The 25,848-nt window shown below is 38.0% G+C and overlaps 1 protein-coding gene across 3 annotated transcripts in view; it reads right to left on the reverse strand.

Annotated features, from left to right (window-relative positions):
* The window catches only part of PPP3CA (protein phosphatase 3 catalytic subunit alpha), a 177,272-nt gene that overhangs the window by 31,161 nt on the left and 120,263 nt on the right, over positions 1-25,848 (reverse strand). For all 3 annotated transcript variants that reach the window (XM_048303071.1, XM_048303072.1, XM_048303070.1), the window contains exons 3-7: positions 19,586-19,710; positions 10,879-10,990; positions 9,509-9,654; positions 7,430-7,569; positions 937-1,014 (exon numbers count right to left, since the gene is read on the reverse strand). In XM_048303071.1, coding sequence (XP_048159028.1) covers positions 937-1,014; positions 7,430-7,569; positions 9,509-9,654; positions 10,879-10,990; positions 19,586-19,710 — 601 coding nt within the window. The remainder of the gene's footprint in view (positions 1-936; positions 1,015-7,429; positions 7,570-9,508; positions 9,655-10,878; positions 10,991-19,585; positions 19,711-25,848) is intronic.

A 25,848-nucleotide genomic window follows, 5' to 3' on the forward strand; every position in this document is an offset into this window, starting at 1 on the left:
GTGTTTCTGGCCTAGTAATAGCTTGCTTTTAATTGCATTACCATTTTGAAGTTGTGACAATTCAAACATTCAGAATAGCTTTTCATAAGCACAGTGAATATTGACCTTATTCCTACAATGCTGCTAATTTATCTTTTATTGCCATTCAAGTTGGGTAAAGTTTCTACCTCCAAGCAAACACAATAGTAATAGTTTATGCATGATATGCGAAGTTATCTATTCAGATTCCAATCCTTCATTAATATTTCACAAGTATGGTACATTTTAAATAAGAGGAATTTTTAAAGTAATTTTTTAAAGCAGCACAAAAAATTCTTTAGTTGTAATGACAATAGTTTCATGGGGAACCATCAACACCACCTGATGCTTGACGTGACTGTTTTTTGCATACAATGGCTTTGACTCTTTGAATTCATTAATGATACTCCTGCAGAAAAATTTATGTGCCTATTGAGTTCCATGATTTATTTTTTTTATGAAGTGTAAAATCAGTAGGCCCAAAAGTTTCAGGTAGCTGTGAAAGACTTGAAAGATGTTCTGGCCTTCGTGAGCCAAATCACTTCCCTGCATCATGGCAATCAGTGTGTCAAAAGACTGGCACATTTGCAAATCTTTTTCTGAAATGAATTTGGTTTTCTTTCCAAGTCTGGCATAAAAAAAAAATTTGGTCGTTTTATATGACTTAAAATCACTAAGGCTAAGTAAGTGGCATATATAAGGATTCATTAAGTCTTGTAACTCACTAATAATAATGTAAAAGACACTGTAGTGCCAATGTGTATTTTTGTAGCATTAGTAAAAAGTAAAAAGTGAGAGCTGATGCAACTTATATTTTCCAGTTCTTTCTTACTCATCTGTTCTTAATTTCTGTGCTCTGTTCATTATTATTATTATTATCATTATTATTATTATTACCCCCTCTCCACACATACTTACCCAGCATCCTGGGCTTCATGAGCTCGGAGTATGGATAACAAGTTATTGTGCTGTAGGAATTCACATACAGCAGGGTAACTGTTGGAAAGAACAACAGCGCCTGTTAAGGCATTATCAGAAGTAGCACACAGAGCTCTAGCTTTCAAAAAATATATCATAAAACATGCATCATTCATTAAATCAGTGCCTGCTCTGCAGGCAGATTTCAGTAGAGAGAACACTACCAGCAGTATCTTTTTTAATCCCACCCCATAACTGCTTGGAGAGGAATGCTAGAAACTGCAATTCATTACATAACAACAATCAGCCTATGGCTTGTCAGAAAAAAGGCACTTTCTTTTATTACTCTAAGATTTACTCTATTCCAAAAAAGCAAAATGTAATACAACAGTTGCATGTAACAGAAAACCTCACCCACTGACTACTGTATGCACTGGCTGCTTGTGGACACCAGAAAATAAGGTGGTAAGTGGAGAGAGAGGAAAAGAGACAGAAAGAAGAAAGGCACACCTATCTTCAGACGAGGGATGTTTATCTTCCTGAACTTTATCTCCTTTAATTATCTTTCCCCTAGGGAACTTAAAATGTAAATCCTGTGACTTCTGAAAGCCCAAAAATGTGCACATTGAATACATCTGTACTAAACATACTGAGCAAGATAAAAAATAAAAAATCTCAACTATACATTGCACAAAAAACTGCTGTCCCAGGCATGGTTTCACAGACCACCTTAAGAGCTCACTTGCAATCAGTTAACAGCCCCATCAGTTTCTAACTTCATGCACAAAAAGGATGAAAACATATACACCCTCCTTCCCCAATCTAATGCATCATCTTCCTTTAGTTTATCCAAGAGAAATTCTACTACTTGCTTCCAGACCTTCCTGGATATTTTGAAGCTGAAATATCATTTGCAGCTAGAGGCTACAAACCCAGTGAAATGCTATATTGCTGTTTCTGGACTTGAGCCACATAGCATATATTCTCAGATGCAGGTCTGGTATTTGGAATTGTCTAAAAAGATTGCCATTATAAAACAATTTCAATTCCCAAATTACGTGGGGTATTGTTTTGGCAAGTGCAATGATATCAAATGCTGACAGGCTGCCATTCAAACCACTGGCAAATGAGAACTGATTTGCATACATTTCTTTTCATAATTAATTGTGACTAAATGTAGACTTATGGTACATTTTGTTTAGAAATTTTTACATTAACTTCTGAAAACTGGGGTCTATCACAAAAATCTGTTAGACAGTTGATTATGTTCATTATCAGTGCAGCTGCTCAAAACGTCTAGGCTATTACTTTTTTTTTCCTCCATAGTATTCTTTCCATCCAGTGTTAAGTACTGCTTTAAAAGAAGATATAATGAAGTGGTAAAAAATGCTCCTAAATAGATATGATAGGTTCTTCTTTCAATTTCAAGTACAAAAGTGGTGGGTTTTTTCTTGCTTAATTATCTTATTCTTCATAAATCAGTGGAAAATAAGACTTCTGCCAGCAGAACTTGGCTGATTCTACAGGGCCCACATCTACAAAGGCAGAGATGTCACACAGTGCTCCATGCAAATTTACATAAGAAGAATCTGCCTGTCTTCTTTTCTTCCAAGTGAATAGCATGGGACCTTCAATGTGCCAGCTGCCCCATTACCCAGACCACCACAGCCCATGAGCAGTCTACCTGGATATTTTATTTTGAAAAAGGCAAAGCAACTTGCAGGCATTTTTCTTGAGCTTCTTGTTGAAGCAGGGGCTGGGGAGAAGCAAGTTTCCAGTATTTGCAGCTCTTACATATGCTATCCAGCATTTCCTTAGTATCTGTTTGCTTTATATTAAACAATCTTCCTCAACACAAAAATACATGTCCTAAAAAACAGGTGAAAACAAGAAGTCCTACAAAGAGCCAACAAAACAGAGATTACGGCAAAAGTTATCAGAAACAAACTTTTACAGAAATGACTTCTGCTTGGAAATCTTTTTTCTAATCTTTTTTATTAAAATAACTGACTTGCAATCAAATTCTCTACTAGTTTTTCAGACAACTACCCTTCCAGAAACACTCTCCTTCTTGCACTGCTTTGCAGAGCCCGGACTGTAATTCAGATGAGCCAGAAATAAAGCAGTTGGCCAAGAGGGAAAACAAACAAACAGAAATCCCCCACGCAACAGGCTTTTCCAGAGCGACCCAGCCCCCTGCCTTCATGTGTCATGCTGAATCACGGAGGAGTGGTGACTCAGAGGGAAAACAAAACACCTCTCTACTAAGCTAGAGAGATGTTATTCCCCATGGAGTATGTGACTGTGATATTCCCTACTTTGGCATCCTTCTTTCATTAAACTGCCTCATGCATTTACTAGTTCTGAGGTCTCTTTTGCATGATCACTGATTACTTCTGAGCAGTTTTAAAAGAGAAGCAATACTTTGCTAACGTGAACCAAAATGGCAAATGTTTTCAAATTGTTTTTCCACCAGTAACTGGAAAAAATAGATGGAATTAACATGATTTTTTTCATATCCCTCATCATGCCATTAAAAGAGAGGCATAAGCATTTTTTTCAAAAGAGAACATTCAAATTTAGTCCAAAAGCTTCTGTAACATTACATGCACATATAAAATAGGTTTCCTGCAAAGTCCATTGGTCTCATACTTGAGTTTCCAAAGGCAAATGCTTTTGCTGCTGTGCTGTCCTAAGCAGCTCTCAGAACATCCCTTTCCACCTGCTTTTTCTTGCTCTTAGCTGTACTGTCTGCAGAGCTGCACTGGGAAGTGGAACAGGGAACTGCATGGGATTAGAACAAATAAACGCATCTTTTTTTGCAGAGTCATTCTTTTAAAACTGGATGCATTCCCAGGCCTGATGGAGCACACAAGCAATTCTACCAGTATATGTGGGCAGATAATTTGAGGGCAGCAAAAAGTTTCTGGCCCAGGAGAAGGAAGAGTGGAAAAGTGGGCAAAAAAATCTGTCTAAAATGCTGCTACTAAAAATAAATTCATACAAATGTGCCTCCCACCCTGAACTTAAACACATTACAGCCTGCAAAAGCTTTCCACAGACATTTCTTTAGTCTTTGCATATTGACAAACTTGCAGATCAAGTACACCACTGAAATCATGTGCTTGTGGGCTAAAATTAATATTCTACCTCAGAGTATCTGTAAGGCTGAACCATTTCACTGCTCTCCAAGGCTGGCAAATGTTTCATGAACACCTCCAGGGAGAGTGACTCCACCACCTCTCTGGGCAGCCAGAAGTGAAGCTCTTCCTGGTGTCCAACCCGTTTCTTATAAAAATGCCTGAGAGTTACTGTATCACTAGCTCATGAAAGAAGTGCAAAGGGTCACTGGCAGGATCAGTACAAACTGCTAAGTGCAAATAAATGTTTGCTAGGAAAATTCAAGGCAAGAACTAGATAATCTGGTAAACAGGAAAACATCTTTACTGGCTGTATTAGCTGAAAAACTGTGTGTCTGTGGGTCTAACATCACTCTGGGACAAATGAATTCCCTCTTGTTTATAACCTACTCTGAACACAACATTATTTTGGGTATGGAAGAAAGAAAAGTTTTAATCATAATTAAAGAACAATTTAAACAACCAGCCCTCCAATAATAATTTCTACTTTTTCACAAAATTGCATCAAACATGACCACAACTACAAAGGACATACAATTTTAAATTTCAGATAGGAAAAATGAAATCCCATCCCTATCACTTTTTGTTCTCTTTAAGGTACAGAAACTTTAATATATTTTCAAGAATTCCTTATATTCCACAGTTACCTTTTCACTTTGGCATTGTGCTATTTTGACAATCCACAGTGCAAAATGCTGCTAGATGCTAAAAGTGTGCATTAAGTGTTGACTCTGAGCACTTCTGAAAATCAGGCTATTTTTTACATCTCTAAATGACAAGTTACGCCTATGGTTTCAAGATCTAACACTTTCCAGTGCTAGCCATAGCAGTTTCAAGAACTCTTACATAAAGGGAAGTTTCTTGAAGAAATACTGGATCAGCTTGAAATTAAATAGGCTCTATGAGAGTGATCATGTAAGAAATGCAGTGAGAAGCTTGTCAGACTACTGTAAGCTACAGTCTTTATACTTTCTCATACAAGTGGCCCAACACTTCACAAATGGTTTTTGGCTGAATGCAGAGGATTTCATGCACTACTGAGATAGAAGGTCCTGTTAACCTGTTGCATGCACAGTTAGAAAGCCACATTACTGTTATTTTCCTCATAGCATTTTTGTATTAGGAAATAACTTTAGGTCAGAGCAAAGTAACTTGCAACTTGTCATTATAATGAACACCTCTGATAAATAAAAGTTATTTATTACAGATATTTCCTGAAATTGATTAGGAGATCTTAATCATCTAGAAATCCTTTTGCTGATTCACAGGCACAACCTAAATCTTCCTGACCTTCATTCAAAATCCTCATTGCTAACTTTTTACTTTCCTTTCTGGAAATGACTGAAGAAACTTAAGAAATTTTATTCAGTGAAGAATAAACACAATCATTCTATTAACAGGCATTCTTGAAGGAGGACTGCGTAATTCAGTCCTTCCTTTACAAGCTGAGATGCCTGTTTAGGGAAATTTGTTCCTTTACTCAGGAAGTAACTAGAAAAGGCAAGGAAAATTAGACATTCCACACTGATGGATACCTTTTTTTATCAGGTGTTATCATTAGACAAGCAATTATTCATATTCCAGGGCAACTAGGCACTTCTTTTAAAAGGAATGCTTGCCTTTATATAATCTCAGATAACATGACTCCAAGCTAGCCTTCTGACTGAATCATTAAGCAGTTGTATGTCCCTCACATGTGGCCTGATAATAAGCTATCTTGTGAATACTTTCTCTTCTCCTGAAACATGCACTTTTCTGAACATGAGTCGGGACACAGACTAGGTCTGATATATTTTCTGGAGGAAACTGATATATATTTTAAGGAAATTTTATGGCAATTATATGAAGCAGACCTGTGAAAAAAAAACCCAACCTAAATCTAGAAGTTTTTCCAGTATATAAGCAGCTCTATATTTAAGCACAAGCCATGTTTGCCAGGCCGTCCATGAGGGGAAATCACTATTACTCCTCCTGTGTGCAGTGCCTGGGAGTCTCAGGTACAGTCCAGCATTTGCTACCGCTGCTGAGAGAACAAGCCATGATTTTACCCTTCAGCCATAGCACATTTCTGCACTGATCAATTGTTTGCAGGAGTTTGACACCCCTTTCATGACGAGCCCAAACACATCTACTGAGCACCTTCCAGACGTCATGGACCCGAGCGCGGCCAGACTTCCCCACCGGAGGCTGGTGCCAGCAGCCCAGGCTGCAGTGCAAACTGCTCTGTTCTTAGCTGGCCCCACACTGCAGCAACTACAGCTCCAAGGAAGGAGCAGGATATCTCATTTCTGAACATCAAACCATCTGTTACCTTCCTGATAACATTACCAACAAGGAGGTTGATTCCAGCAGCTCTGTCACCTGGTTACTTGTGGAAGCCATTGATTTACTTTTGATATGTTACTGAACAGCTACACTCAGCTGTGCTCAAGGTGAGATTTTCTAAGGCAAGTGAAAGAGCTGAATTCTTCCCTTCTGCTGAGTTTGTTGAGAAAACTTAGACTTGTGTGTAACTAGCATGGGCTGAAGCAGAACTGCCTCACTTCAAAAAGTTCAACAACCTCTTAATATTTCAATAGCATCTTCACATTTCTCCTGAACAAAAATGGATTTTTTAATTAATATTTCACTGAATACATTGCTCGTTTTGCCATTTAACCTCCTCTCCTGCTAGTTTTGCTACTCTGGCATCCTTATATGTTGTTCTTAACTACCATAATTAAAAAAAAAAAAAAAAAAAAAAAAAAAGCACCCAAATTCCTTAAAATCCCCACACTGTCAGAGGAAGGTACGTACATGTTGCTGCAAGAATGTTACAGGCATTTGTCTCCATTTCAGCTCTTATTAAGTCCCATTTAACAAATGCTCTTCAAATACTGAACTTCTTAAGAAGAATTATTCCCAAACATGAAAAAAAGTTTGATCAAACTGAGAGGAAAAAAAAGTACCCCTGTGAGCAAAATCACCATTTTTATTTACTCTGCAGAACAATAGGTAATCAGTTTTCAATGCAGGCATCTTTCACTGGAAATTAAGTTTTAATTTTCAAACTAGAAATGCAGTTATGTACCCCTTTTTAATAGTGACACATTCATTCTCTAACTTACAAGAACAAAAATAAGTAAAATACACAGGCTTTTGTGAAAAAAATTAAGTGATTTAGAGTTTCTCCACTGTGGCTTAACAAAAGAGCTTCAAGTAAAGCAAGCATGAATTTATCTGAAAACAAGGCTAGCTTGCAGAAAAAAAAGGCCTAATTAGCTAAGTAGTGCCACAAAGTTCAAGCAAACATTTACACTGCAAAACCAGAACCAGTTCACCTACAGAAATCTATTCAAAGTAGTAATAATCACCTGTAAAAGTACGAGCACCCCCTGACTGTGTTGTGGGTAAAATGTTCCTGAGTCTTCTCGTTTCCAAAGTCCTCCAATGGGTCTGACCACAGGATGTCACACATAGGTCCATATGCAGGTGGTTCCTTGAATCGATCTAACTAAGAAAAATAGAAGACAAAGAAATACTAACTTCTTTCAACTATGTATCACAGAAACACTGAAGCAAGATTACTGTAGTTCAATCCATGAGCAGGCAAACGACACCCATAGCAATCTGTTCTTCAGCTTTAAAGCAATAGAGTTTAAGTAACAGCAAAACACTCCTTGCTAACACTGACAGGGGGTAGAAGCAAGAGATATAACTGAAAATTAAGAGATACAGTAGATTCCCATTCTACATGAATTTTTGTTTGCTTTTTTTGCCTTTTCTACTGGTTTTTGCAAGCATTCCAGTGGACAAGGGAGAATATAGTAGTTCTGTATTTCATGATTTTTCAAACCTTACAGCATTCAATTTATGTAAGTGGAGCACCTCAACAAAATAAAGTAGTTATTTCAAAGCAAGAGCCCATTTAGATTTATATATATTTTCACAAAAAATTGTATCTAAATATCAAGACAATATCTCTGCATTACAGCATCTTGCCATCACATTCCTGTTGCTCCCATAACCTTAACTCTAATTTGGCAGCTAAAAACTCCTCTTTTTGTTCTTACTATGAGTATTTAAAGCTTCCAATTACATAGAATCATGCTGCAAATAAAATGAAGTATAGCAAAATAATAAAAATCAGTATTCTCCTGCAAAACTCTTTAATATAAAACCACCATATGCTATCTAAAGAATTCTTTCATATAAGAACAGCCTTATTAAGATGGATGTATGAATAACGCTTGCAGTTTGAAACATTCTCTATTTTGACCAGAAAGATCAAGCGATGATTCAGTAGCTAGTAGATACCTTCTCCCCTCAAAAAAAAAAAATAAATTCAAACAGAAAATATTGGTTTTATACGTTTTCAACACTCAGAAAGTTTTAGTAAGAGACCTCTACAATTTTACCTTTGCATTCTCATCTTGACATATTCACAGCATACTTACACTTCTATTTCAGCCCTCTCCAACTAATGCTTATGTAATTACAATTCATTTAAATTAAACAAAAGTTCATAAATATGCAAACCCAATTTCTGCTGATTGCCACAGATAAATAAACCTGCTGGGTTGGGCACGGGGAAGGTGGAGGTATTAATGAACCTAATCTAGAATCTGAGAGCTAAACAACTTTACTCTGCCATTATGTTGTTGCAGAGCCAGCTAATTTTTAGGCAGAGTATTTTTGTTTACTGAGATTAGTGAACCTTTACCTCAGAAACAAAACTTTGCATTCAGTAATTTTTTAAAGTGCAGTTAATATCTTAAGCTAATTGCTTTGAAACAATTAGTGGCTCAACTTGGGTTTTTTTAAACTATACTAATTTCTTAGTAGACTACAAATTAACCTCAGAATATAAATTACCTTTTACTAACTTGAAAGCTCAGAAATATATATCCATGTTTGCAAGTCTCAAACAGCAAACAAGAAATAAGCTATTTTTTTTTCTGCTGGGAACACTAAGAATGAATGGTTTAAATATCTCTTTTTAGAAGTATCAACTGAGATCTCTTCTACAAAACACGTGAATAAAAAATTAATCCTTGATAACATGCAACAACACTGGATTATGTGAAGAAGCTGTGTTTGACATTGTTCTCTGAACTTTCATGAGATTTCTGAGAAACTTCTCAGAACATAGGCATACAACAAGCATGAACTTACTAAGCCTCACTTAGACAATCTGCAAGGCACTCAAGTGCAAAACTATTAAAATACGTCAGGACCTATTGAGAACGAAGCTTTGACTATTTAAAAAAAATGCCGACTACATTCACTGCAATCATAGGATCCCTTTCTGTTACATCTTCTAAGTATTGTGAGGTTTTTCTAGAGCTATTTTCATATCTTCTCCAAGAAAGCACAGAATGCTTAACAAGGCACAAGGAGTCATCAGATGGTGTGCTTACATTGTGCTAATAGGTAATACCTCAACGACTTACTTTTCTGATGTCATCTAAGGTGTTGATCTCCGGAGACAAGCCACCATGTACACACAGGAATTGTTGGTTCATCAGAGCAGCCAAGGGAAGGCAGTCAAAGGCATCCATGCAGGCATCATATACACGTTCTGAATACTTGATTTTACCTTTTAAAGATTAAGATGGTAACCGAAAGTGCCATCAATATTCAAGAGGAAAAAGGAATATGCTTAATATCTCAAACTTGTTCTCTCACTACTTTATCTGGTATTGAGGACTGTACCCAAACTTTTGCTTCGTACAAAAATATCTTCAGGATTTTTATTATCCACTGCTGGAAAACTTCTTCCTATTCTGAGGTGAAATTAATAAAAGTTTATAATATTTTTTCTAAGAAACTGTAAATAAACAACTGAATATACCATTATAGTCTACCATTTCCGCTCTGTATGAAATCTGAAGAGCAAGCCTTGAAACATCTGCTGAATGATTATCATCATTATCACTCAGTATACTCTCTATGAAATAGTCAGAACTTTAGCCTAGTCCCTTATAATTAATTATCTACAGAAATGCCATTATGAAATGAACGAGGTGGTACAATGAAGCTGAAATGTTAATTTACCAATATGCATATTAAACTCAGTAAACCATGAAGCCTTTGAGCCAATTAACATTTCCTTTATCCCCAGTGTATAAAGGAAACATAGACTTATGGCAGTAGTTTCATCTTACAGTGTCTCAGGAAAAAAAAAGCTTCATTGTGCAGGTAAAGGTCTACATCTAATGAGCCTTTATGTGTCACTGCATCCTTTCTTGCAACGCAGAAAGGAATTCATATAAAAAGAGCATATTGAAAAGTTTAAGCCTACACACTGGATAAATGTGAAAATGCTATACCTACAGGAAAAAGAAAAACCAAAATAAAAATTCCTTGCGTTTTTCTCCTGCTGCATGAGATGAGGCTCTGTGAGATGCCACCTCCTTAACCAGCAGTCAGGAACCTCTCACAGCCGCCAGAGCTGGCATGACAGCAGGTTTTGCCTGCCAAGCTGCTGCGTGGGGCAGCAAACCCTCAGCTGCTGCAAAAAGCATCAGCAGCAGTACATGTTTACCAAGGCATCCATGCCCAGATGGACCCACAGCAGCCCCAGGATGCTCCCAAACCAGGCTGGCAAGCTCAAATGTGGGTGGGTCTAAGCCCTTCCATTCCACACCACTGCAAGGTGATTGCCCTCTCTGAGAACAGGAATTACAAGTTAAAATTAATGGCAGTTAACATGAAAAGTACATGAAAAATTACTGATAGTGAACCAGTATCAAATACTTGCAAAATAACAAATTCAGTTGGTGAAAAAGGAGTTGAGAGGAGAAAGATAAGGCAGACTTACATTCTTGCTTAAATGTGAAATACTCTGTTAAATGTCTACATTCATGGTTCCCACGAAGTAAAAACAGTGTTTTGGGGTAAAGGATTTTCAAGGCCCACAAGTACAGCACACACTGTGAATGAGAACAAGAAAGAAAAATAGAATTCATAATTAGTGACATTACACAACAATTTACATTCCCCTCTATCACAAAAAACTAGCAGAAAAAGTAAAAGTAATCTGTGTAAAGCATTTATTTTCAACTGATTAACTTCATTCTCCACAGTACATTCAAACACTTCTCTGCACTTCAGCGTGGACTGGCTAAAACTTGTGTGGGTATATTCTGATAGAGTTTTACACTTTTTGTTGAGTGGCACCTCCCTGGTCAGCTGTGCGCTGCCTTCAGCGGCCCCAGCTCTCACACAGCAATTGCTGTGCATCTCTAGAATGATGTATACACTCTCCACCTGGAAGGTCATGCAGAAACTTTCCATGGAAACAATTTCACCGGAAGACCTGCGTTTCCTGGCTTAAGGAAAATTTGCCTCAGAACAATTTAACTCACACTTCAGGAAATACCTCAGCCTTCAGAATTACACATTTTTTACATGAAAGCTTGTTCCTTTTTCACTTAACATTGTTCTCTACATACAACTGGGGTAAAAAGATCCACAAAGCTCTTGCATTAAAAGAAGTTATTACAAAGCTTTTATAATGCCTGTTCTCTTTCCTAAAGATTTCTATTTGAGATTACATTTCTTCTAGACATGCTTTTAAAGATAAAAAAGAAGATTTGGAGAGGCTAAACTCTGCTCAGACCTCTCTAAACCACACAATTAAAATATTTGTTTTGAAAACAAACGAACAGTTCCAAGAAAGTTGATGGAAATAAAACCCACTCATCCCATGAGATGAGCCCACTGCCTGCAAGGACACTGTACAGACCACAATGTCCTCTCAAAAACAGGAGCTAGAAAACTGTCGGAACGGTTTTTCCTTCAACCTTTCCTTGCTTATATGTCCATGAACTGCAGAAATGCTGCACAAGAAATAAAAAGTGTCAAAAAAGACCCCACTTTCATTTACAACTACTTCCTAACACTCCCCTCTGTTCCACTGGAAAAAAAATACCATTTTATTTAACTTAATAATCAATAGATTGGAAAATCAGAATGTACTCTATGGTTTCAGATTAGAACAACATCAGCATTGTTACCAATGTAATGCCTTTACATTATAGTGTGAATTCCCTTCTACAATTCAAAGTGTCTTGAAAAACAGTTGAATAATAACTTTAATCATCTCAATATGTAGATTCAGCTCCCCTGTTCGCTACACAGTCAACTTATAAGAAAAAAGGAAAAGAAGGGATTCAACATTTTAATGCTTGTGATCACACTATCCATAGATAATCACACAGCAGCAGGGGTTTTATACTACTACTCATTGTCTTGAATTTATTACATGTAAACATCTGAATGCTCTGTCTGTTCTTTATCTGTAATTTCTGTTCGTCTACTCAGAGGTTCGAGAGCCAGAGGAAAACACCAAAACCACAGGCAATATACTCCAGGAATGGCAAAACTAATTCTCCCCCTTAGAAACACACAGAAGGCCTCCCAGCTCATGCCAATTCTTCCGCCTCCCTGGCGCTACTGCCACTGCACAAAGCGAGAAGAGATGTCAGAATGCCAGGGAAATCATGCTAAATTAATCCAGCATGGAATTGTGGTGTTAGGTCACAGGAATCATCTGTTGTGGCCCAAAACAAAGGGTGTGCCTGGGGAAAGTCTTCTGTCTCTGTGTAACCTCCAGCAGACTTGAGTTCGAGGGTTTCACTCCAATGGGGCAAGAAACCTGCTCTTGTCCACACCATCAGAGCAGTTCTCAGTCTCTTTGATGATGACTCCTTCATTCCCCCAAGAATTTCCAGAACCTTCCACTTCTTTAAACTTACTAATGCAAAAAATTTGATGCAAATGTTGTGAGACAAGAAGTTTAAAGTGACACCCACATCCATGCAAGAAAAGCTCCAGCTTTTAAAGTCATATCCAAGTTACCTTAGAGCTTCTAATCCTGCCAAAACACCTTTGGAAAAGAACAATTGTTGATTACATGAAATGACATTAAAAAAAAAAAAAAGGTGGTTTACATTGCCCTCGTAACTAAGTTTTTCATTTTCCTAAAGCTTTGGCAAGATTAAAACAAGCACTCTGCAACTTAAAATATTATCCAGATCTGCAAAGCAGGGAAAATAAGGAAAGATGGAATTTTTATCTTTTTGACATTAGGTACCTGCTTTCATTGATGTCCCTACGTTTGCTTATCACAGGTTTATTTTTTTCTTTTTTTCTATGCTTCCTCTGAAGTACTCATTAAATGCAGACAGAAGATAACAGAGAATCAGTACAGTCCAGAAAGTTGCATTTCTCTGCCATTATTCAAGCAACATAAGCCCACCAATTCACATTTTGTGTTGATTTCAGTAGTACTATATCAAAGGTTTATTTTGTTTAGATGATTACTTTAATTCTCTCCCTTTTCTTTTCAGTAGTCCAGTGAAGTAAGGTTGTAATAGTAAATAAGAACTAATTAGCAGATTTATTTTTCCAAGGCAAACTAAACAGCAAATATGAGGGCAGCGATTTTCATGGCTTTTCAACTTACAGTCATTTACATACAAAAAACCCTTGTGTCCAAACATGAGCAAACATTCTGGTTTTGATTTTTTCCTGCCTGTACTTTGCATATCATAATTCTTACCAAAGTCAAAAGATTTATGATAGATTTGCCTTGTTGAAAACCTGAGCTTGCAGTCTTTAAGTATTTCATAATACTGCTTCCCAGTCATAAAATTTTAAAATACCTTTTTTCCTTCAACTTTTTCATTAAGAACATACTAAACACCAGCTCTGCTGTAACTCTATGCAAAATGTTCAGTGGGGACCTTGCGATCTAGACATCTGTAAGGTATTTTTTGCCTGTTTCATTTCATCCTATCAAAAAAACTATTTATAGAAAAAAGTTACAGCCCTTAACTGAGGGCTCTCAAAACCCTGCTCACTTGGTTAGTGCCTTCCAGCTGTTGAAATAGCAGATATGTGAAGTTTGTAACAAAGAGGTAATCTGTCCACCTCCCAGCTCCCATAGTCAAGCTGAGTCAACCTCCTGCTGAAGTTCTGGCAGCCTCAGCTTCAAGAAAGAAAAGGTCTGTGCAGTCAAGCACTGTGTAAGCCTAAGGCCCACATTTTCAAAACAGACTTGGGATTTAACTCTGTTGGCATGCTGAATTTTAGCATTTGCACCATTCCGCATCTTAGCCCATCCTGAAAAGGAAAACCAAAGGCCCCACAGTTCTTCTGTGCATCGAAAATCATGTGATTAACACAAGGAGCCTTGAACAATCATCACCATGGCCACTCGAGTGCTACCACAGCACCACCTGCAACACAGTGCTCACTTCTGGGTGCTCTGGCACAAGTAGTGCCAGGAACAGAGAGATGCAGTTGTGTGGCTTTACAGGGGCCACAAAAGATGAACTCCCCCTCCAAATGACGGACAGCACTAGGCACTCCTCCAGCAGATGAAATAAAGTGTGAGTAAGTGTGAGGTAATTCATACTTGAAAGGATAATTTGAGCCACACATTGCTAAGGTCCCCACTTATGCTCTGTGACCTGTGGAACTGGCATAGTTCCTGCACTCTCTAACACACACACCTCACCTAAATTGCATTACTTTTAAGTGCACTGAAATAATGATACCATCACAGTATCTAATACAGATACAGCTTCCTAAAATGGAGTAACTATCCCAATGGAAACCATGTACCTTTTAACACACATAGCTGCATTCACGCTACTGGGATGACTATTATGACATGGTTTCAGAGACAAATAAAGATACATTGCAGCTGTAACCAGAATACTCACACAAGATGCAACTTACTGCCATTTCTGAACTACTATCCCTTGAGCACAGACAAAGAAAATTCTGAACACTACTGCAAATAAAGAAAAAGTTATATTGTTTTCACTACAACTAGGAGCAAAATCGCAATATACTGTTCGCTGATGTTTAGACCACATTACTCCCATTTCAGTCTTTAAAAAGAATATCTGAAAAGATAAAAAAATATCCAAAAAGAAGTACCTCTTTTTCAACCAAGAAGTGACTAGGAAATTCTTTTTCTTAAATGTTACTGTAATTCTTACAGCTAGTACTTTCTAAGTGGTGGCTCCTACCTCTCCTTTTTGGACTTTGTGTCTTGGCCACAGCTGTTCTCTGAGAAGATGGGTCCCACACAGAGATGGCACCAGTGCAGGGGAAATGGTGCCATCACATCTTCTCCCCCTGCAGCCAAAAGGGACTCTTGGCATGCTGGGGACTCACACTGGGAACAGCTGGCACAGGACCAGTCAAGCTGCAAGGACAGCCCTGACACAAACAGATGTGCCAGTCTGGGAATCTAATATATATTAAAAAAATCTGAATTTGCTGAGTTACTGAATATTCACAGCTCTGAGGAGCACTGCCATACAAAAAAAGTTCTCACAAGACACAAATTGTTGCTATGAAGCAAGATATTTGCTACTGGTCTATAAAAGAAAAGGGCAAGGAAATTCAGGATAATTAAAGTCCTAGGATTTTCTTTGCTTAAAAAGAACTGAAAAAACTATTGACTTCACTGGTGAACTATTCCTGACAAGCCCAAACTATTTTAAATCAAGCTGTTTACTGGAAAACATTAACATACTACAGTAATAGAGGATGCAGAAAGGTGTTTATTCTTCCGATGAAGTCCTCAAATCTTCACAGAGACTTGAGAGATAATGAACACTCAACTTCACCAGCACTAACTTCCCCCACAGTTTACTAACATTAATATATTTATATATAATTGTTTTCATTAAAGAGACCAATTTCCAACAGTTCCCTGAGTTAAGAAGCATCTCGACTGCCCGATGCTTTTTTAATTGGTGCAAGGTCCAGCAGTCAAATTCCAGACTCACTCCAAATATCTCACTTTGTTCTTGCTGGAAATACCATAAAAAGTTTCACCATCTGCAATTTCAGTCTTTGCATTCAGGAAGGGAAGCGTATGCATGTTTTGAATCTTAAAACGTAACTCCAGTTTTGTTAGTTTTGAACATTGGTTTAATTCTCCATATTTTAACTCTTTCCTCTGTCAAAAATGATCACTATATACCTTATGATGGTCAACTGACATATAAGCCAGTATGCTGTTATATGGGATTGAGCAAGAAAATAATTCCAACAGTTGGTTTACATATTATTATTAATGCATTATAGTTGGTATTTACTCTGTAATTTTTCTAAGACTGTGATGAAAATACAGTCTACATGTACACTCCTCCCTACACTGCACAGCATTTGTCTGCCTTTCAAAAAAGTGTTTTCAGACTCAGGTAAAGAGATTAGTCATTCTCCCTTACAACCTATTCCTGCAGAACCACTTATGCTCTAAGTATTCTTTAGATATAAAAATAGCCCTCTGTTTTGATCATTTGGGTTTCTACTCTCCATGACCATAAAACCTGTTTGAAAGTGAAAACCAAAGGGTTTCTTCTCCTCTGGAGTCAAACCCCTGGAACAGTGCACAAGCACAAGAGGGAAATGTTATCAGTTATATAGCCAAGGAAACAAATGCACCATATTAAATTGCAGAAATTTGTTATTTTAAGTGAATAAATGCCAAGGCTCTGCCAAAAGGTCAAATGGAAAAGAGAACACAGATACGGAATAAAGACTCCGTCTGTGGCAAGAAACCTCATCTCATTCTACCTACAATTAGACATTTTTAAATTTTGCCTGTTCTAAGCTCTCTATCAAGTCTCTCATCCTTTGACTTGTTGCTTAGAACTAATAGAAGAGACACAAAACACGCACCCCCTTCAAGCGGTGAAGCTAACCAGTAAAAATGGAGCATGCACACGAAGAATTGAGCCCTTGGATCAAAAGCTCCATAGGGCAAGGACTGACATTTCTGCTGAGTGCCTTATACAAATACTTTTGTCTTTTCCCCTCTGAATTATCAAATGCCTTCCACCTACCTTATGCAATTTCTTTCTCTGTTCTTAATGATAATAGCTGGCATTATGTAGTACCTTTCATCCAGAAGAATCCCAAATGCTTTGCAGCTCACAGAGAAGGATTATCTCGCCCACTATCAGAACTCAGCTCGGTCTAAGCTCAATGGTGTCACTTTTACACTAGAGATCACATGACACTCAGGGGAATTTTTTTTAAAGCTTCTTTTACTCATGATTGGACCAGACCAACATATCTTGGACCAGGCTACTTAATTCCTTTGGAAAGACCCCAGAACTGCAATAGTCTCATGTCTCCATAGCAGAAAGGGGAGCCAGCAGATTGATGGACTAAAGCTCAGTATGTGATTGACATGGTATGAGCTGAGGCTAGGGCTGTTTACCAGCATGACCTCCCCAGCACAAAGTACCAACAAGAGTTGGTGCCTGATCTATGTACTCAGGTCCCCTTCTCCACCAAAAACATCCTCCCCCTCTAAATGCCAAGTTGCATTCTTCACAATTTTCCTTTCCTTGTCACTACTTATTGTGCTGAGTTCATGCCTGAATGCACAGCTCTACATCCAAATACACTTACGAAACAGAAACTTACCTTCCCTTTCAAAGGCATTCTTTAATCAAGGTGACAGGTGGGGAAAATAAGTTATGTGACCAAAAAAAAAAAAAAAAAAAGCAGTGATTTGAGAACTTTACATACAAGTGACAGCTGAGGTATTTCCTTGGTGCTGGCAGAAGCCAATACTGCTTCCAGTGAAAAAGGAGTGTTCCTGAACGGAAAAAGTGAATTCAGAATACAATTTGCTTAGTATGTATGCACAGGTTGCTAAATGAGAGCTTTTAAGGGGATTATTCCCTACACATAAGCAATTTTCTTTGTTTTCTATGGCTTGCTATTTCTTTAATTGGTAATAGCCCTGGAACAGATTTGGGTAAACTGTCAGAGAAGCACTTGAAAGCTGTAGCAAATCCATTTGTTATATTTCTTTTATTATAAGCCTACATACATAGAAGTCAAGACAAAACTTTCCTCTTCCAGACACATCTTGTCTCAATTGAAGACTACAGGAGATACAAATGAGGTTATCACAACTCAAAAATGTTAGTTCAAGACAGAGCTGCACAATGGTTTAAGTCTGTGAAGTTCCCCCTGCTCCCCCTTCCCAGTCTTCCAAACAATCCGGCATGGTAATCCACAGCAATGATTTAGCTCACAGCTCACTGTGGATCAGTTCTCAAGAAAATCATGAACTCAAGCTCAAAAAAATAATGATCAAAGTGCTGACTTCAGTATGAGACTAAATCCTGACTATATTGATTTTTAGCAGGTGGGCGAAAGAACCTCGCAATTCTTAAGTTTTTAGAGCATCTGCACTTGGAATAGCATATTTCTATTTGTAAAATGTGCCAAAAGATTCTGTTAACACTTGAAATTAAGTTTTAAAATGAACTAATAAAGCAAAAGTAGTTTTACTGAACCTGATTTTTCAGAAACTTCATAGTATAAGCATAACACTGACAAGATAATGCACTGATCCATTTTCCAAACACATAAACAACTCAGCTGCTTGGCCTTATATACTTTTATACCAATATGGCAACAGTGTACTTCAATGTGGGATGTAGAATGAAACAGCAGTGTTACGTGTTCTCACATGATGCCATCTGATCTAGTCAATAGGATCTATACTGCTTCCAACAGGTAATGGGCATTCTGCCCTGACTTGGAGTTCAAGTGTGAACTTTTCACAGAAACAGTCAAGCTGTAGCTCAAGAGCTGCTGCAAGGGTTTCTGATTGACTGTTCAATGACTGGATCAACTATAACCTAGACAAACAAATCCACATCCAGTTTTATTCAACAGTGGTGCATTTCATCTTGTCACTTTGTAAAATCAAACAGTAACACAGGACAGAAGAAAAAATCTAGTTTGCTTTATGAGCACTGGAACAGCAGATTTGGGCTTGGTATTTGACTCACTTCTAGTCGAAGTTGGCAGGTTGCACAGCATACTGTTTTTTTCACCAGCCAGCTAAAGATGCCATTTGACCTCCACATTCTACAGCCTGACCTGGAGACTACACCAGATCTCAGCACCACCAACAGCGCACTCGTGCATCGCTTCTCTGTGGATTCAAGTGCTGCATCAAAAGCCAGAGACCATGCACTCCTGCATGCCATATCTAAACAGAATTTACTCATTCTCTCCAGCACAGCATGCTGTGTGCTGGCTTTTTGTCCCATTTACCTCTCATCTAGTCCTGCCATTCTCCTAAAATTTCACATCCAGGAAACTCAGATCAAATAAACCTGGAAGTCAAACTAAACTATGGGTCATGGGTTTATTTTTTTCTGTTATGTCTCTTCTAATAGCTAAAGTCTACTCAGGCTGTTCAGCTTTCGCAAGCTGCAGAGCACGATGCCTTCTGTGCTATATTTAGATGGCCACTAGTTAGCACCATTCTGTGTCAGCTTTCCAGCACAGATATAGTGGGATTTGGCTGGATTCCAAGCAATCTTTATAAAAACAACACCAGCAACGTCAACATGGTATCTGTGAAGAGCCTCAGTATTCCTGAACTAGTTAAGATATGATGGTAAATATACATAGCATGCTGCAAGCAGTTTTGCACTCAAACCCAGAAATTAGAAACTTACTTCAATGCTGAAGTACCCTCTGTCCACATAGTCCCCCAGGAAGAGGTACCGCGTGTTGGCAGGAGAACCTCCCACTTCAAACAGTTTCATCAAGTCAAAGAACTGACCATGGATGTCTCCACAAACTAGAAGAGAAGAAGAGCAATATTTAGATTCACCATGCAAAAATCATCTTAGGCACACACAATCCAAAGTCACTGTGTTACAAGACATGTTATGACAATTCTGTGTATCATTCACTAGTTAAACAGTGGTTGAGGACTGGCAGCTGGCCCAGCAGAAGCTGTTTTCTATGATGTACATCCATATATGTGTGTGCAAAACACTACCAAATAACTAAGGGAGAGCCATCAGGTACATCTGGTCTATAATTATTTTTATAGGTATCTGTCCATTCCTGGTACCGCCACCAAAGCTCACAATACTGGCAACAGCAGTAAGACAAACCAAAGCTACCCTGAAAAAGAGAACATGACCAAGGCAAGGTTACTCTTTCTTTTAAAATTACTCCTCTATTCTTCCTAGTCTTAAACCCAGAGGAACAGCAATAGCCTTCCCATAAAATGCAAAGCATACCTGTCCTGTGTACGCCTGGTTAAACCAACACATTTCCGACTTCTGGTTTCTGAATGGAAAAACATCCTGCTTGCTTTCCCCAACCATGCCTTACACAAGAGGACAATGGTGTTTCATGCTTTAACCTCTACCCCTTTATTTAACCTCCCATAATTATGATTTGTTCAACTTCATTGCAATGAAGTCAATCTAACAGACTGTTTCCCTAGAAAGAGCAGCCCCAATAAATGTGACAGACCAAGCACAATTGACACGCAGCCTGGGCTAAGCCAGGATGTCTCTGACTGGGCCTTAGGGGCAAGAGTTTGACTCTGCCCTCTTGTGAAACTGCAAGCTCCCTGGTGGGGTGATTTCAAGCACTTGCAGGAAGGAACGCTTTTGGAGAACCCCATGGATGCCTAACTAAGAGTGCAGTGTCAAAATCTGCTTAGTTTTGCCTTACTTTGTTTCCTCTGCTCAAGAGAAAACTTCCCCCATGCACATCCCATTTAGGGTCAAGGCCAGAGTTTTTATGGCAATGATCCTTAACAAAGGTGATGTTAACAGCCCTGACTGGTACTGAGATCAGTTTAGACTGGTTTTCCCTTCAGTGACCCAAAAAACAAACAAACAAACAAGATTTTCACACTGTAAGGGTGATTTTGAAGTTACTGAATAAAACCAAGAGTCCAAGATGGGCCTTGTCTCACAGCAGCAGCCCACCTTAAGTAGAACTCAGATACTCTCTTTCAGGTAACAGTCTTGTTCCACCACAGATAAGCAAACCTCACATTTGTCAAGATGCCATGGAGAAGCTGAAGTCACAACTCCATATAGATACGAAAGGACTATATACAGCAGCTGCAACACCAAGTCCAACAAACTCGCAGTGCAAAGTGCTCATGCGCGATTGTCTTTCATCTCAGTCCAGTTCACATTATAGTTTTATATGTGTATCGCTTTTCCCTGAATGTATACACTAATAATAAGATCCATATAGTGTCATTCTATCAAAAAAACTAAATACAAAAGCCAGAAAGAACCCCCATCCAAATTAAACCCACCACTCACCCACCCTCTTGGTACAGAAAAAACCCACTGATACCTTAGTCACTGCTTTCATGAATATTTTTATGAAAGTGGTGACACAATTCATGATTGCTGGCTAGCTGACCATTCTTCTGTGATAGTAACATGATATTTTCCCCATAAAATAGCATATTTTATCTTGTCACCACTGTGATACACCATATAATCTTTTTACTAGTTGATTCCCCACTGAGTTTTAGATGACAACTTTCATGCTAAAAGCCATCAAGTGTTACAATTTCAACCTAAGAATAATATCTTCCATTAATTATGAAAAATAAATACTATTTAAATCCCCAAGTGGTATAATACCACCACTGTTTCTCTAAAAAAAATGTTTGTACCCCAAAGAAAAATTTTTTGTAACATCTTTATTTGAACACATTAATCTACCAAACCAATATACACTTCTTGACTGTACTCCTCTGCATGGACACTGTGGGAAGTTAAAAACACGTGTTGCGATTTGATGGCCAGGCAATCTGCTCTCCTAACTTCCAGCAGAAAAGCTTTTAGTTACATAACTGTACAGCTCTACCAATTATCGCCCGCCCCCATTTGCTCCAACTGCAAAAACCTGAAGTTGAACAAGACTGAAAGATTTTAAAATGGATTTAACATTTTTACTTTCACTTAAAGCACAAAGAAACTAGACTTTTTTTTTTTCTTTTGGTATGCAGACATAAACAGGAAAATACACTGAAGCCATTACAGAGAAACCAGAAAGGTTAGAAAGCTTTCTGCAAGGAGCTGCATGTCCCTGAATTTGTCACAAGTTAGAAAAACAATGAGCAAATCAGTGAACAGGACAGAAATAAAAAGTGCAAAGCTCTGCAATCCCACAAGTTGCAAAAGTCTGAATTGGTCTTGAAAATGGGTACTTGATGGATATTCTAGGCACTTTGCACAGAGCAGCCTACTTCTTTTATACTTAGCAATAGATATCCAGGAAGAACAAAACAAAACAAACCCCCCGAAAGATGGAAAGCTGAAAAGCCCAGTGCTAAAACTAACCTTGTCAATTAAAGTAGTTCCAAAAGAGAAGCTTAAAATCAGCAGGTAAAAGCAGAGGGAGGAAGATGCTCAAAATAAAGAGTTAGCATTGAGGTTTAATTTATTATGGTCAAATCCCAGAGTTCCTACTGGAAAACTACAATGTTACATACAGTTAATCCAATTAGTATTTTGCCTGGAATAGGATGGTATACCTTACAGACTTTACACTTTCCAGGTTTGCATGTATAGGCTTGAAATGTCCTTGCAATGTAAAATCCATGTACTCAGATTCTGATGAATAGCCTGATTTACAAATGAATTAAAGGGGCAACTTTGCATGCATACAGTACTATGCTCCATTTATAGTTTGAAAAGAACTGCAACTGCTTCTAAAGCTATAGTTCTGCTACCTTTCTTTTCCAACTCTAAATTCCTATGAATCTCAGATCTGGAAGATTTCCCAGGCAGTTGAATCAGGGCTTTATCTTTCATTAGGTGGAGGCAAAAGAGATCCAGCATTATATTTCCATTCATAAAGGCAGAAACATCCACCAGCCAATAACTGTCATAGTCTTCATGCCATGTTGCAGCTTCATATCAGTAACAAAGAACTTGCAGCACCATCCCACCAAGAGTGCACAGGAGAAGTTCCATATCCACTCCACACTGCTAAGTCCACTACCTTCCTCCTTCTTGTTACAGGAAAAAAATAAATAAAAGCACACTAGTTATTCTACATTCAGGTTTACTCTTTCACAGGCATTAGCATTGAATCTGTTGTTCCAGTCAATTTTGCCAGACACATCCTGTTTCCTTACAGCTGCACAGACCCTCTTTTAGTACTGGAGCTCTTGATATTAAACAACACGTGCAAAGAGGTATGAACATTTTTTCATCAAATAATAACAAAAAAATCCACATCACAGTGAAGCAGGAAATTCCATTTTTAATGAAGATCTCCAGGATCAATGTACTTATGGATTTCAACTATGAACACAGGGAACATAAAGTATGGTTCCTATGTGCACAGGATTAACATTAAAAGCAGCTGCATTCATACAAAAAAAAAAAAAAAAAAGGAAAAAAAAAAACCAACAGAGGAGGAATTCACATGCTTTCCAAAATTACTGATTTCCCGAAAGTGCCGTCAAGTCACAGCCTTTTTACACTCATTAATTTATAATAACAAAGTAATCTGACAGCAATTTTTTCTCCCCTGAAAAGACAGTGCTGCTGAATTTACACAGTGCTTTACAACTTCCTTTGTACCCTGAAATTGCCAGCTGGGCAACTTTTTCTACTCGCTTACTATTTCCAGGGATCAGTTCAGGCACTGAATTTGTTGCTTAAGAATTTGTCTCTCTGAGCCTGTCGACACCCTACCTAAACTCTCAAGGCAGCAAGCTCCAGCATGGCACAACACACTAGAAATGTTTCAAATGTAAAGAAATTTTAAAGTTATTTGAAACTAATAGCCTGATCTCCAACAAATTAACTGTTGCTACAATCAGAGAGTTTGAGAAACACTAATTGTTTGTGGACTCCTTAGAAATTTATCTCCATTGAGGAAGTTTTCAGGGAAGACATAGGCCCCCTTCACAAGATTCAAGTTCCCAGGACTGCCCTTGCGATTCCTGAGAAATCATGTTTCTGAGCAGCTTTTTCTACTTGTTATGATGGTACTTTGATCTACTACTTAACCTATAGCAGCAGGTTTTTTCTACTTTAACTGTCTATAAAATACCATTTTGTAACAAAAATAGAAACTGGACATGGGGGAGACACAGAAGAAATATTTTTGTCATCCTAATACAAATTAAATTATGTTTCTGATGGCTTCACTGCGAGGATTTCTCTTTATGTCAAAGCAACAAGCAATACTGAAACAGGAACCACTGATTTCAAGAGGTACTAACAGTGAAGGAAATTCAAAGCTGAGCAGTGTGTTTGCCAGTTTATTTATAGACGACAAAGCGGTAAAACAGTGATTTAGAGTGCAATGTCTATTGGCACAAATAAAAAGTCTGTGAATGCTCTTCACATACCTTCCTTCGGATAACTAAATGCTCTTCACTACATACAAACTCAGTCCAAAGATTATTCTGTATGGCTTCCCACTCCAAATGGATATTAAGAACAAAATTTATATTCACAGCACACTAAGCAGTGTAAATTCAAAAATTTCTATCTGCAACCGTTTGGATATGCTGCACTTATTTTCTCATTTATCAGGTATATACTTAATTGGTGTAACATTATAGTCTGATAGTAAAATACAATTACAGTTTCAACTGAATTTTCATTCAATGTATCGCAAGATTATATTGCCATCTTCAAATACCAGCAGGTATTAGGAGCAGATATGCTACACTATCACCAGCTCCAGAAGCAACCTTTGCAAACTCATACATGTATGACAATTAACAACAATCAAGCAGACATCTTTTAAACCACTGTGTAGGGAATAATATCCATCACTTGACAACTTGTTCTTTACATTCACTGAGCTAGGGATGTTTTTGCACTGAGTTCCAAAAGACTGTGCTTGAGCAAAGCAGCACACAATATTAAAAAACCTAAGGGAGAAAAACACCCTATTGAGTTACACTGCAGAATGCAGACTGCAAATCCCAAAGGAAGCTGCTTTGTATAATGTTTTGGAAGCATTTAGCAGCTTACCACTCCATTAGTGAGCACATGCTTCCAAGAGCTTACTGCTTTTTAAAGACACCTCGTACTTACAAAGCCTGACAGACAAAGAAATGATTGCACCATGTAAACCTGCACGTGTCTAAGCAGACTTGTGGCTGGTCATTTGTACAGATTTACAAAGTAAGATGGTAAAGAGGCTGCATGTCCAATGAGAAGTATGTCCTAAACATTTCCCCAGGCAAGCAGTTTGAAGCAATGCAAAGTTACAAAAGGCTAAGTGAAGAAGCCAAGTGAGGAAGGAGTACTTACAGTGGACAAAGGCAAAGCAAAATCAACTCGACCAACTTCTGTAGCTGAGTCATCAAAGACTGGGCTTCCTCAGAAAACTCATAAATACGAGGGAAAACAACTACAAGAGCTATATGCATGAAATTCTCAGGTGCTTCAAGGAAAACTACTACTTGTTTTTGAAGGGTTCAACTACTAACCAGAAGGCTCTGATTTTCCTCAAAATTTAGTAACGAAGTCGCATATAAGGGTCACATGTCTTCAATTACACAATCTTACAGCTTGAATGAGCTTTGTATGCAAGCGTGTACCCGAGGAACATTATGTATTGCCATAGCAATATGAAATGTTCAGAATGCCACAGCTTTATTCCACTATTTTTTTTTTTAATCACTAAATAAAGAGCAATTTTCTTCCTTATTTCCTGGAGAACAAGAAGGAAGAAGTACAAAATAAAAGATGAAACTGCAGAAGTTTTTATTTGCCTCTGCTCACTAAAGGACAGCTCAAGACACAAGGTTTGTGGTTGGTTAAGTCACACACACTACTGTTTCATTGCCATGCATTTCTGTTCCTGTTTGTGAGACGTTTAAAGAACTTGCAGACTTCATTACTTACTGAAATTAAGGTCAGAATCATGTAGACAGCTCACTAAGTAACTTGCCCTAAGAAAACAACTCTAA

The sequence above is a fragment of the Corvus hawaiiensis genome, chromosome 5, assembly GCF_020740725.1.
Source record: "Corvus hawaiiensis isolate bCorHaw1 chromosome 5, bCorHaw1.pri.cur, whole genome shotgun sequence".
Classification (NCBI taxonomy): Eukaryota; Metazoa; Chordata; class Aves; order Passeriformes; family Corvidae; genus Corvus; species Corvus hawaiiensis.